The 12,979-nt window shown below is 22.5% G+C and overlaps 1 protein-coding gene across 3 annotated transcripts in view; it reads left to right on the top strand.

Annotated features, from left to right (window-relative positions):
- Positions 1-12,979, top strand: part of LOC112680137 (probable multidrug resistance-associated protein lethal(2)03659) — a 55,046-nt gene that overhangs the window by 35,114 nt on the left and 6,953 nt on the right. The window contains exon 5 of one of the 3 annotated variants that reach the window (XM_025550157.1): positions 6,147-6,351. In XM_025550157.1, the coding sequence (XP_025405942.1) occupies positions 6,147-6,351 (205 nt within the window). Of the gene's footprint in view, positions 1-6,146; positions 6,352-10,129; positions 10,344-12,366; positions 12,578-12,979 lie in introns of all 3 variants that reach the window. The other 2 variants (XM_025550153.1, XM_025550148.1) reach the window with 2 other exon arrangements.

Genomic DNA, 12,979 nt, shown 5'->3' with positions numbered 1-12,979 from the left:
ATTTTTCCGATTATTTCCGATGAGGAGTGGTAGAAATATGTTTTATCTGTGCGTTGTATTACAAATTAATTAATACAACCTTCCGTCTTTGTATACTATTATTAATTTTAATAATTAAATAATTTTTTTATTTGTATTATACAATTGACTCGATTCAAGAAACAAGAATAATGTTATAATTATAAATTCATTGAACTAAGTCTTCAAATACTAAATTAAATTGTACTAAAATTTTGATTTTTTAAATCAAGTAACTAAATTCCTTTAATATAATTGGAAGTTGTGATTTAAAAATTGTTTATTATACGTGGAAGGTGAGAATTTAGATATTTTTCATTTGCTGTGTACTGTTCGATTAAGATGTCAAATTATTTTGTATACTGATTGAATTTGTTATGAAGTTTATTTGAGATATAATTTTTCATTTTTTTCGTCTCAATTGTTACTAAAACGATTAAAATATTTTTTGATTTTTTTTTTTTGTGTTTAATCAAATTTTGGGAAGTTCAAAAAACTAAAAATTGGAAAGTTGAACTCAAGTTAACTCTTTGACATATTTGAATGTTTTCAAAATGTTTTGTTCAAATTCTTAAATTTTTTCTTAGTTTTTTAATGCATGCCCTTATTAACTTTTCAAAACAAGTACACTTCTCCTCTACCGTCAAGAAAAAATATTTCGGTCCATCAATACTTGGAGGATGGTATTGCCCCCATTGAGAACCATTGTAGTTTAGAATCATATAATTTTTAATTATTTGTTTTGTCTACTGGATATAATTGAATGATAGTTTTTGTTTAAGAATAATAACTAAATATTAAAAATGAGTTTAATTGTGTTGAAAATTATGCATATGAATGTTTTCTACTGTTAAAATGATTATGTTTTATTTGATCGTCATTTAGGTTAGGTTATGAAGACATAATAATTTGTATTCAATATAATATATTATATTACATTTATAATAATTTAAATCAATATTCCTAAATTGTGCATTGCGGTGTCCATAGTAACTACAAACCCATTTTAGAGGCACCTTTGCTCATATGAAAATGAAACTAGTATTATATGTATTAGTGTTTGTTTGCTATGTTTATTGCGAGGTCCTTGTGGTATTCATTACTGAGCACCACGACTGAAATTTTTTATACACCGAGTAAAAAGTTTGGGAACCGCCTATCTATACAATAAGGTAGCTGATAATTGTGGTTAAAAAAATGGTCAATTAGAAAATTTAACTGGAAAAAATAGTTGTTATATTTGATTTACGGAGATAACATAATAAACTGGTTAAAATTTACACAGTATTTAACTTAAATGGTAATACGAAAAAATTCTGTTCAGTAACCTCAAATTGAAATAGTTTTCTTAAAGTTATGGAGAATACCGAAATAAACTTTTTTAAACTACTTTCAAATGGTTAATCCTTTCAGTGCGTTTATGTGTAATATTATTTGAATTTTCTTAAATGACAACTCATACTTACAATATAGTATTTGGATAAATCAATTTTTTTTAAGTAACATACAAAATTAATTGATTTATAAAGGATTAATAATTTAGTTATTAGTTTTATACTATACATATTCAGAAATTGAAACTTATTTCTAAACAGTATGGGGAATAAATGTTTAGATTATTAATTGGATGTTATTACTTTTATAATAGAATACTTGGAATATTGTACCTATTATAAATAGTATAACAATTGTATTTTTGTAAGACAATATCTATTCGTAAGTAGTACATTTAAAACCGTTGGATGAAAGGATATGAACTGATAACCCAACTTGCGCATTCTTTCGATTTTACACTACTTGTTTTAAATGTTTGGGAACAAAAACTGTACTTCGAATTGTTTACTAGATAATAAGTGTTTTATTGTTATGAAGTGTAAAAAAAAAAAATGAAAAAAAAATTAAACTTTAGTTTTAATAAACTTTACTTTAATTTATCTCTCATGTAGGTATCTGTTATTAATCAAAAATATTTTACAATGATCAAGTGCTGAAGTTATAAGTTATTGAAAATTAAGTGAAAATTTTTTGTTTTAACTATTAATTTCTATTATTCAGGTAATAATTGAGATTATAAATATTTTTATGTAATATGCTCAGAAAAATAATAATAATAATAATAATTAGTCATACCAAATGTTAAATACCATTATGTTATGTTGAATATAGGTATTGCCATTCAATTTTGGGTAAAAGGGTTAAAAATTTAATAATTTGAATTTTATTATGTAAATAGTATGTAAATGTGTTCTTTTCTGAAACTATATTTCAATCTCAGATCATTTAACAGATATATTTTTTGTTACTGTTTGTATGAAAATTACTGAATAATATTTTAAAATATTTGATACCTAGTAAACTTAATTTTTCATATTCATTTTCATTTTTAAAAATAATTTAAACCTAGTTCAACAAGTATTATTTATCATATAATTGACTGAATTTATTTAATACTTTTATTCACATTAAATATTATTGATAAATATATAGGTATAATAAACATTAAATATATTATCAATATTTAATATTAGGTATTACTTGAGTTATAATTATAATTTTTTTTTACCATTTATTTTTTATGAAAAAATTAAAAAATTGTCTTAAGAAATGTTATCTTATTAGAAAAAAAAAGCTTAAAAAATCACTCTTTATAATAATTCTTTCGTTTTTTGAATGTATAATATTTATTTTTCATTCTCATGTCATAGTTCATCAAATTATTGAAATAATTATTTTTTTGCCTACTCATTAAGAAAGTTTCAAATTATCTCTTAAATATAAATTGAGGTTATAATTAAAAAGATTTATATTAGTGGTAAATATATTATAATTTTTAGCCCATACTTGATCGTCAAAGAATTTAAGAGTTAGAAAATAATTGATTGAAAAAATTATTAGTCGAAAACAATAAAAAATAAAATGTCAGTAATAATTAGTTTTAAATGTTATTCTATTATGTGAAATTATACTTATTAGGTTAAGTTAGTTATTTTTTCATCTTTATAAATTACTTATTCATTGGTTATTTTTAGACAGTGGATGTTCATGTTCTAAAAAATCGAAAAATATACAAATCTTGAAATAAAATAATTTATTTTATATCCAGTGTTGTATTCAAAAGTTGTTTTATTTTTTTTTAAATGTTTTGATAATTATTTATTTAATGAATTATTTTATTTTACTTTTGAATAAGTAGTTTGATTTTCGTATTTTAAAAATAATTACAAAATAAATTTTTCTATATTTTTATTAAACTATGAAAGGTTTTTTTTTTATTAAAATCTAATAATCTTCGGGTAACATAATATTTGATATAAATTCGAAAAAATGACGCGAAATTTGTAAAAAAAATTAAGGAGATGTCATGTTTTAGTGGGAGTAAAAGTCACTGGTCCGAACTTGATCACTCGCTTTCTTTTTTCGACACAACCAACTTGTGGGAAGAAACTGCTACTGCGTACCATTGCTCTCGCCCAACACTTTACAGATAAATTACCTAATTTGTGCTGAATCAAAAAAAAAAAAAATCACTTACTTAGGCTAATAACCATTATAATTGAATCCCTCATTACAAAATAATATTAATAAAATCAATCAAATTATTGATAATATATAAAGCGATTAGTTATAAGTTATTATTGTAGAAAAAACAAACTCAAATCGACTAGACATTAAGGCATTATGCTGTTGATATTTAATTTATAATATGTATATATATATTGAACTTGTGTATTAATATTTCATAGTTAAAATTAATTTTAGATTTTAAAGATAATTAAATATTATTATACTGTAAAGATTGATGATTTTTTATTTTTTTATTTAATCTTGATATTCTAAAAATTTCAAATAGTCACATTGTAAGTATATTAATTTTATTACCTGAATTTTAAATATTTAAAATTGTATTGAGAATTTATTTATTATAATTTTTTATTAAAATTAATTTATTATAATTAAAAAGCTAAAAAAATAAAAATTATAATTTATTATGATAAATTGTATTAAACTATATTCATTACCTATTTTAATTTTTATATTGATTTTTATCCATCATGAAATATTTTAAATTTCAAAATTAATTGAACAAAAAAATAATAATTGAATTATTTTCCATTTAAAATGTTGCAATTAATTGTTTTATTATTTTTTTAATCCGTAGATTGGTTGAATGATGAAATATTTTTCCATTTTTTCTCTATTCATTGCGACTTTCTTTAGTTCTTAATATAATTTTCTTCTTATATCCAGCATAATGTATTTTATTAGCCTAGGTCGGGTTTGGTAAATTGAGTCCCATTTTATTAATTTTAGGTAAACTGAGTCCCTCATATAAAAATAAAATCGGTAAATTGAGTCCCTCGTATAAAAATGAAATCGGTGAATTGAGTCTCTCGTATAAAAGTTAAAGCGGTAGTTTGAAATATGGTGAAATGCTGTTTTTTTTTATTTAACACATTTTTAATTATATTAACACCATGGATTAATGTACGGTCTTCTCCTTCCTGGCTTCATAAAAAACCATAGTAACTTAAATAAGAATGAAAAATTCTATAAACGTGTAAAACAAAATTCTATTAATAATATTGCAGTATGTATTATTATAGTATTGTTGTAGTATGAAATATTAATGAATAATGTAATTAAATTATTAAATTATAATAAATATTTAATAAAATCTAATAAATTAAAGAAATTATAGTACTTAACCTCACACACAAAGAACACATTTCTGAAATTTTAAAATTTAAAATTTCATGTGCCATCCGATTATATTGAAAATTTAGTACTTAAAGTACTTAACTAAGTTAATTTTTGATTTTTTCAGTTCGTAGCTTTCATATAAACTGATTTATGTATATTTTAAAGAATCTCCATTTTAAGACTACTTCTAAGAAATATAATTAATACAATGGTATAAAATGTTGATTATTGTCAACTTGATATCCAACTACTTTTTTCACGACTATGAAAAATGTTATAAAAACATTTATTTCCTAGGCATAAAACTGAATACTTATTGATTAAGTCATTCATACACTAATGTAACATTGCTATATACATTAAAATATTCAATACATTATTATTATGTAATTTTTAATTGTAACTTTCCAACTTTCGTTCAGAATCGTTTTTTTGAATATAAAGATTCGTTACTCCTAAAAGTATACAAATATTTTGTAATAAATATATCAGTCTGACTTCTTATTTAAAATTCAAATTAAATACCATTCTCTGTGCAACTATTCGCCAGCTATAGATCTTGTCAGAGAAACTTTTCGTCGAAGAGCCAACTTTTAGTTTACTTAACCTTGTCCATAGTATAAATTTTAATAAGTGGTAACTAATTAATAATTAATTCAATTTGATACTTTTTCTTTATTTTGTAGAAATTGATCATGTACTTGCAGTACCGTATTTCCCAGTAAATACTATAAGCTAGTTTTTAGGGCGGCAATTTCTTAAGGACGACAAATAATTTTTAATATTACATTTTTATTATGTATGTAACTAGAACTAAAGTAAATTCAACTAATTATAAAATGATTAATTTTATTAAAGCCGATGGGTACTAGGCACTAACTATTTATTTTTGAATATAATTTAAAAATTAACTATTTAAGCATTTTTATTACCATTTTTTTTATCGTTATATTTTATATCATATTTTTATAATTAAGTTTTTCATATGAATGTATGTATGCATTTTTATAATAGCTGTATATTTATATTTTACATCAATAAAATTTTAAGTAATAAAGAAAACAACTATAATTGTATGCTTTAATAACATTTTTTAAACTAGAAAAATATTTATACTAATAGGCGGCAATTTGTTTAGTGCTTAAAGCGGCACAATGGTTAAATCCGACACAGTGTACTTGTATTTCTACACTTCATTATTTTATTTTTACTTAATGTTTTGTAATTTTACAATCATAAATTTATATTAGTTATTTCATAAAATGTTTTATTATAAAAATGAGTCAGTTGAAAGCTGTGATTTATTTATTTAAATTTTTGGTTTGGTTCTTAAATATACTCAAATAAAAATAGATTTTTCTTAGTTTCTGGAAACAGATTAGAAACACATATATTTTGATTCATCCGTGTAACCCTTCGTTATTCAGGATGATTCAACCCATATCTATTGGTTACCTGATTGGTCATTTTGATTCACCATCCACTACTGATTCATATACAGCGACTATGGCTGCAATTGCATTGCTGTTATCTACATTACTGTGCACCATTGGAATGCACCAGTATATGCTTGGTCAAGTTGAAATTGGTTTTAAAATACGTGTTGCTGTGACCACTATTATCTACTCAAAGGTAGATAGCCTTTTAAGAATACTTATCAAAAGTAAAATTTAATGATATAAGATAGTATTATTTATGTTTAAAATTGGTTTTTAAAATCAGTGGCGTAACTTCAAAATGTGGGTGATATTTTTAATATGTCCACCCAGACAACTTCAAATTATTGTATATACATTTCAAACAATATTACATTTTTCAAATACACATCTTATCAAATTGAAGCATATACAAATAAAATATTTGGTTAGGTGTTTGAAGATAAATATTTATATTATTTATATAATTTTAATTTATGTCATATTAGCTGTTTTAGGAGAAAAAAATAATTTGGTAGAAGTCATCGTTCACCATGTGTATAAAAATTGGATATGTTGATAACATAATATCAATGATAATATTCACAATCGAATCGCATATAGGATTTGACATAATAAACCATAGAGTTACAAATATGTAGCAAAAGTTCATGAAGGAAAAATTTGATTGAAGTATATTTTTGAATAGTTAAAAACAATGCAATAATATATTTTTGAATCAACAAAAACATTTTTCCCTTCGGGTTTTTCAAGAGTTTTTCGGGTGTCAAGGCTCAAGTGATGCCACATCTTACAATTCTTCTGAGTTACGCCACTGTCTTTAATATCTAATAAGCTCTTAAATTATTTGTTACATACTATAGTTTCTCTGATGTTTGTAATATAAATGTATATATGTTTTATATTATATAGAGTATTGTAGTTGATCATTATATTCTTTGCTTATTGACTATTTTTTCACTCTTTTCTTCTTTTTATCTTGCATTGTGAGTAATAACTTTTTAATATTAGCTAATTTAAATAGTTTTTACTTTCTACAAACATTTAATTGTATTTTATGTTGGAAAATATACTTAAAATTTATTCGTTTTATAATCAATTAACTATTTGTTGTTGCTATTTGTATGATTTAGTAGATTGTATTTCTATTATATTAGCTTGTATTGTTTTATTTATAACACACTTATATTATAAATTATAATTTATTTCGATTCTTTTTCACTTATTTTTAATTAAAAAATAATTTTTCGCTTGAAGTATATTTATTTGATTGAGGATATTTTTTATGCATTAATATTTCTGGTGTCTAGTACATTATTTTATAATTATATTAACAGTAAAATCTTTGAAAGTTTGAAGTCCTTTAAAGTGTTAGTGTTTATTAATGGTTTAAATTATTACAAAATTCAGTTAAATTTTAAAAGAAATTTTCTTCTGCTTATTGAGATTTAATGAGACATTAATTGAGACATATATATCTTATTTTTAAATGTTTTTAATATATATATTGGTTACGATTACTTAGTTGTGATTAAATGTTAATATTAATGTATTATTAGTAGGACAAAGGATTTATAACATTTTCATATTTGTTTTGCACAACCACAAAAATAGTAGAATATGAAACAAATATGTTTCATGCTTTCACAAAGCTAGTCTTGAAATTTTATTTTGCATATAAATGTATGTTTCGAGTTTTTTTTGTTTTTAGGCATATTTCTTTCATTTTATACTTTTAGATTTATATTTAAAATTATTTATCATTTCATCAATACTTTTCTGCCAATTATTCTGATAGAACGTTAACAATTCCATAAACGAAAAAATTTCATTGCACTGTCTTGTCAGTGTTCGTAAATAATTTAATATTATGGTAATTTAGCTTTTGTTCTGCTGTCTACGTATGTGCATCTATCTATTCGTCATTCGTGTTAACATTTCGTTTTTATCTACTGTTTTACCATTAAAATATAACATTAAGATAAGTAGTCTTAAACAATCGTTTAAAGAGTTATTTATCAGAATTCGGTGTCGATGTGTTTTCAACAGACGGTTAAGTTCCATACTGTATAAGTATTGTGATGTTAGTGGAGTGGCAAACATATTTCAAATCCTAAGTAAAGTATTTAAACAATGACTCACTCCCTTCTCTTACTACATAATATATATATGTCTATAACTATTCAATTGTAGTACCTATAGGATTTTCCTTAATTCCTTTCGTATATTCGTATATCTAACCATATCTACCATATGTGCATATTAAATTATTTTTCAATGCATGCAATCAGCCAATTAATGTAATCATTTAAATAAAATTTGTTCATATATACATGAGTCAAGGGATACCCAGCCTCCTGATAGGTTTCTAGGGCTAAATTATTGCATTAGGACAAACGTCATTCACCACACTACTGTGTGTTGTGAAAGTAGACTGAAAAATGATTTAAAGTTATGCAATATTTATGACATATATTTTATAAATAAATTGCTTAAAAAAAATATAGAAGCATTTTTAAAGGTTTATAAGTTTTTAAGCGGTTGAATATTAAGTATTATTTTTAAAGCTACAAATCCTCTGCTCTAATTATTAGTATGAGCAAATAAGTTATAATTGAAAATAAACATTAGATATTGAAAGAGCAAAGTTCGGGATAATATTTTATTTTATTTATATTTTTTATTTTGTGGCTATTGGCCATTAATATATTATTGAATTATGGATTCTTTAGTTTTAAATAATTCAATTTTTTTTTTTAGCTATTGGGTGTATAAAACCTAATAATATTATTTATCTTTAATAACAAAATACTTAATTCGTTCTTAGTTTACAAGCATACCAAATTATTTCAATTATTTTATTTTGAAATCTCTGTAAGTTAACGTTTTAACACGATAGTGTCTACATAAATGGGTAGAAAATTATAATTTAAAGATATTACATTTTGTAAATTACATGTTTTTGATGTAATTGTATGTAGCAATTACATACCCATATATGGTTAATTACTCGACTTTTCAAACATCTGAAACAATACTTAATCAATCATAATTTTTTCACTTCTTATTTTTGTACTATGTTGTACCATATTTTATAACCATACTTTATGATCTAATCTACCCATAACAATAGCAATGTTAAGTAGGACCTGATTACGAAATCTGTCGCCCCTACGGTGTATTCAAAAAGGAAAGGCTCCAGAAGGAGGCCCTCAAAAAAACAAAAAACATATACAATTATATTTTACAGAGTTAAAATAGAGATAAAACTTCTAGTATTTAGTATAAAATGTATTTAATAATTGATAAAATATTATACAAATAAGGTATTATAAGGTACCTATTTTTAACTAGTTTTTGGTATTTATGTCTTGTTGTTAATTTTATTTTTACCAATGGTTTTGTCCTTTATACATAAAAAAAATTGTTAAAACAATTTATTTTAATTATTAATAACACAGTTTAGACAATTTAAAACCGTATTCTTTTATTTGAGTTTGATAAAACACAGTTTTCTCTACTCTGACTTAAAATGTATGCACAAGAATTAACATATTATGAATTATTTTATTCTAAATATTTGAATTTTATGTTAATAAGTGCATGATTAGTGATTACATCTATTATTTTTAATATATAATTGCATATATTTTATACTAGCTAAAATGTTTAACAAATTTGATTAGAAGTATAACTGCTTTAAGATAATGTAGGCTAATTATTTTAATTTTCATACTATCCTTCCCTTAAAGTAAAAATTGTATTTACTTTTTTTTAATGTTGAATTTATAAAATATTGTTAGTAGTTCTTTTCTAATTGACTATATTTAGGAACATCTAAAGATATTTAATATTTTATTTGGAGATATTAAATTTATGTGGGACATAACGAATACATTATGTTAAATTTTATTTATTAGTATACAAAGGAATAAATTAGAGAATGTTTTTTATGTTTGATATGACTGATATAGTGTTTGCCAGCCAATCTTCTTGGGTCGTATAATCGCCCAATTTGAACCAGATATACCATCAGATCAGTCTTCTCAATATCTTGGAATATTTTATGGATTTTGCTTAGTGGCATCGGCTGCATTGAAGACTTTTGGTTTCACCGCCTACGATATGCTCACAACGCATATGGGCATGAAGATGCGTGTTTCTACATGTTTTCTCATTTATAATAAGGTACCATTGTGGTCCTTTTTATAATTACAGTTTTTAAATAACCCAAAATGAGTGTGTTTGCTTAATTTTTTTTTAGCCTGGCAAACAAAAGATAGCATTTTAATTTAATTTTGAGTGTAAACATAGTGTTAACATATAAAAGTTTCTATTGAGTACTTTTTAAAAGTTTATAATATTAAGTTATTACTTTTATATAAGAGTATTTAACTATTAAATATTTTTTTATTTAATTGAAGTAAATGGCAGTGAAATTTTGTTCACATCAATATAAAATTAAAAAATGTTATTAAAAATATATCATATAATGTAAATTAATACTAATTTATCTTTAAAACATTACTTTAGTTTCATTAATTTTTTAATATTTATACATATTTCTAGATTTTGATATAATATTTCAAGAAATTAATAAATAATTGGTAAATTGAAAATTCTAAATTTTCATTCAAAATTAATATTAATTTTAATGAACATGTGTCTTACTTTAATTACATTTCAATAAATTACACTGTAATATGATTTTAAATGTTATAAATGCATATACATTTTAGTTTAGGGGAAGGAATAATTTATTTAATGTAAACAATTTACATAATTAGTTTTCCAATGTTTTGTATGCTAAATAACAACTTTTTCTAACTATTAAATAATATTTTTTAATTTTTTTTGTGGCCTTATGGAATCAACTATTAATTTGAAATAAAAATGCTTTTGTAATGTTATCTTTTGCTTGTTGAGTTATATATTTTGCTAAACTTGGTGATTTTATTTATGAAATTTGTATTTTAATGAGTTTTTATTTTGCTTTTTTTTAACACAAAGAAAATTATTTCTAGTTAGTGTATATAAATAGAAATAGTTGGAATTCTTATTCATCAAACATTATTAACAAATTGTATTTATAATGCAATTCTTTATGTGAATGAAGTAGTTCATGAATTAACTAGTGATTCAGCACTTATACATAACATAAACTATTACTATTACTACTTTATTACTATACAAAACATAACTTCTTTAAATATAAACCTCTCACTTTATATTTTTATCTTTAGAATGTAATGCGTTTGCACATTATGTACATTATATGTTAATTAGACAATTTTTTAATTTGTAGTTGTTGCTATTTTATTATTTTTAGAAACTACAGTGTATAATGAAATGACTATATTTTAATAGGGCATTAATATACAGAATTTGAATTGGTTTTTCAATTTATTTTATTGAGATATTATTATGTTGTAGGTATTTATACTTAATAGCCAATTGTTAGTCTTTTTATATAAGTTATAGTTAAGATCAAATCCCTGTACAAGTATAAAAGATAAAACATGACTATACTTTTTAAGTACCGACTAAATATTCAAAAAATTATTTCTTAACAATTTATTAATGAAAGTATTGGTTTCTTTTTAAACATTATCTATTTATTATTGGATGCAAATGAATTTATGCTTTATGCTAGTTTATAATTGATTGATTTGCATGTATTGTATATTGTATATATTGAATATTATTAATATTTCATTACTCTTCCAGATCTTTTATAATTTAACTATGTTTTATCATCATGTTTAGTAGAGGGTTATATTATTGACTATAAACACTTATAAAAGTTTTTAAGCGGGATTTTAACTATTTTTCCTTGTACAACATATTAAATAAATTGATAAGCATTAGTATTTTACTCCAATTAATATCATTTATACCACTCCAGAGTTTACCATTGTACATACCTTTGGTTTAGGACATAATCTTGTTGGTTAGTATTTCTATAGTAAATTGATCATTGCATTTAAATGATAACCAACTGATTTGGTTCTCCATTATTTATTTAATTTACTTGCAACTAGAATAAGAACTATACATTTATATTGATTTAAATTTAATTATGTAGGTATATTATTTAGTTTGAATGTATTTATATTAAAAGAACTACTTATTTGTTTTTTTTATTTTATTTATTTATTTAATATCAAACAAAATTAGTAGTTTTTAAATATGTATGTGTATACCTATGTAGAATGTCTCAGCCACTACTCATCGGCGGACTGTTAGCTTTTTTTGACCCAGATGGGTCTAGCTACACCAACTTAAGGGAATCGTACATTTATGCATCATGTTTGGTGTTAAGCATGTTAGCTACAATGGTATTGTATCATTCAACACAATTAGAAATTATTCATTGCGGGATGAAGATACGAGTTGCTTGCTGTTCGACAATATTTAACAAGGTATAATATGTATCAAAAATAAAGAAAAAATAAAAAATAAATTGTTATTAATTGATGAGAGAAGATTATAAATGTAATCCATCTTTGAACTACTTAAAATTGAAAAATAATTTTTTATTTTGTTTAACAAAAAATGTATCAAAAGAATAAATTTAATTAAAAATTAATTATTATGAATTAAGATCTTATATATAAAATAAATTGTTTATTCTCAATGTCTTTAAAAAAATCTACTTATCATTAAAATAACTTATATATAAATTAATATATTTAATAAGATATAAAAAAATTGTAACTATTATGAATGTAACATGTGCTTTTGATAAAAATAATATTAAAAATCTTTGCTTATGATTTATTAAGATATATACTTATTTTTTATTTTTATATTGGATACTTTTA

The sequence above is a fragment of the Sipha flava genome, unplaced genomic scaffold (assembly GCF_003268045.1).
Source record: "Sipha flava isolate LNK unplaced genomic scaffold, YSA_version1 100_pilon_pilon, whole genome shotgun sequence".
Taxonomy (NCBI): domain Eukaryota; kingdom Metazoa; phylum Arthropoda; class Insecta; order Hemiptera; family Aphididae; genus Sipha; species Sipha flava.
This window is presented reverse-complemented; position numbering and strand designations above follow the sequence as displayed.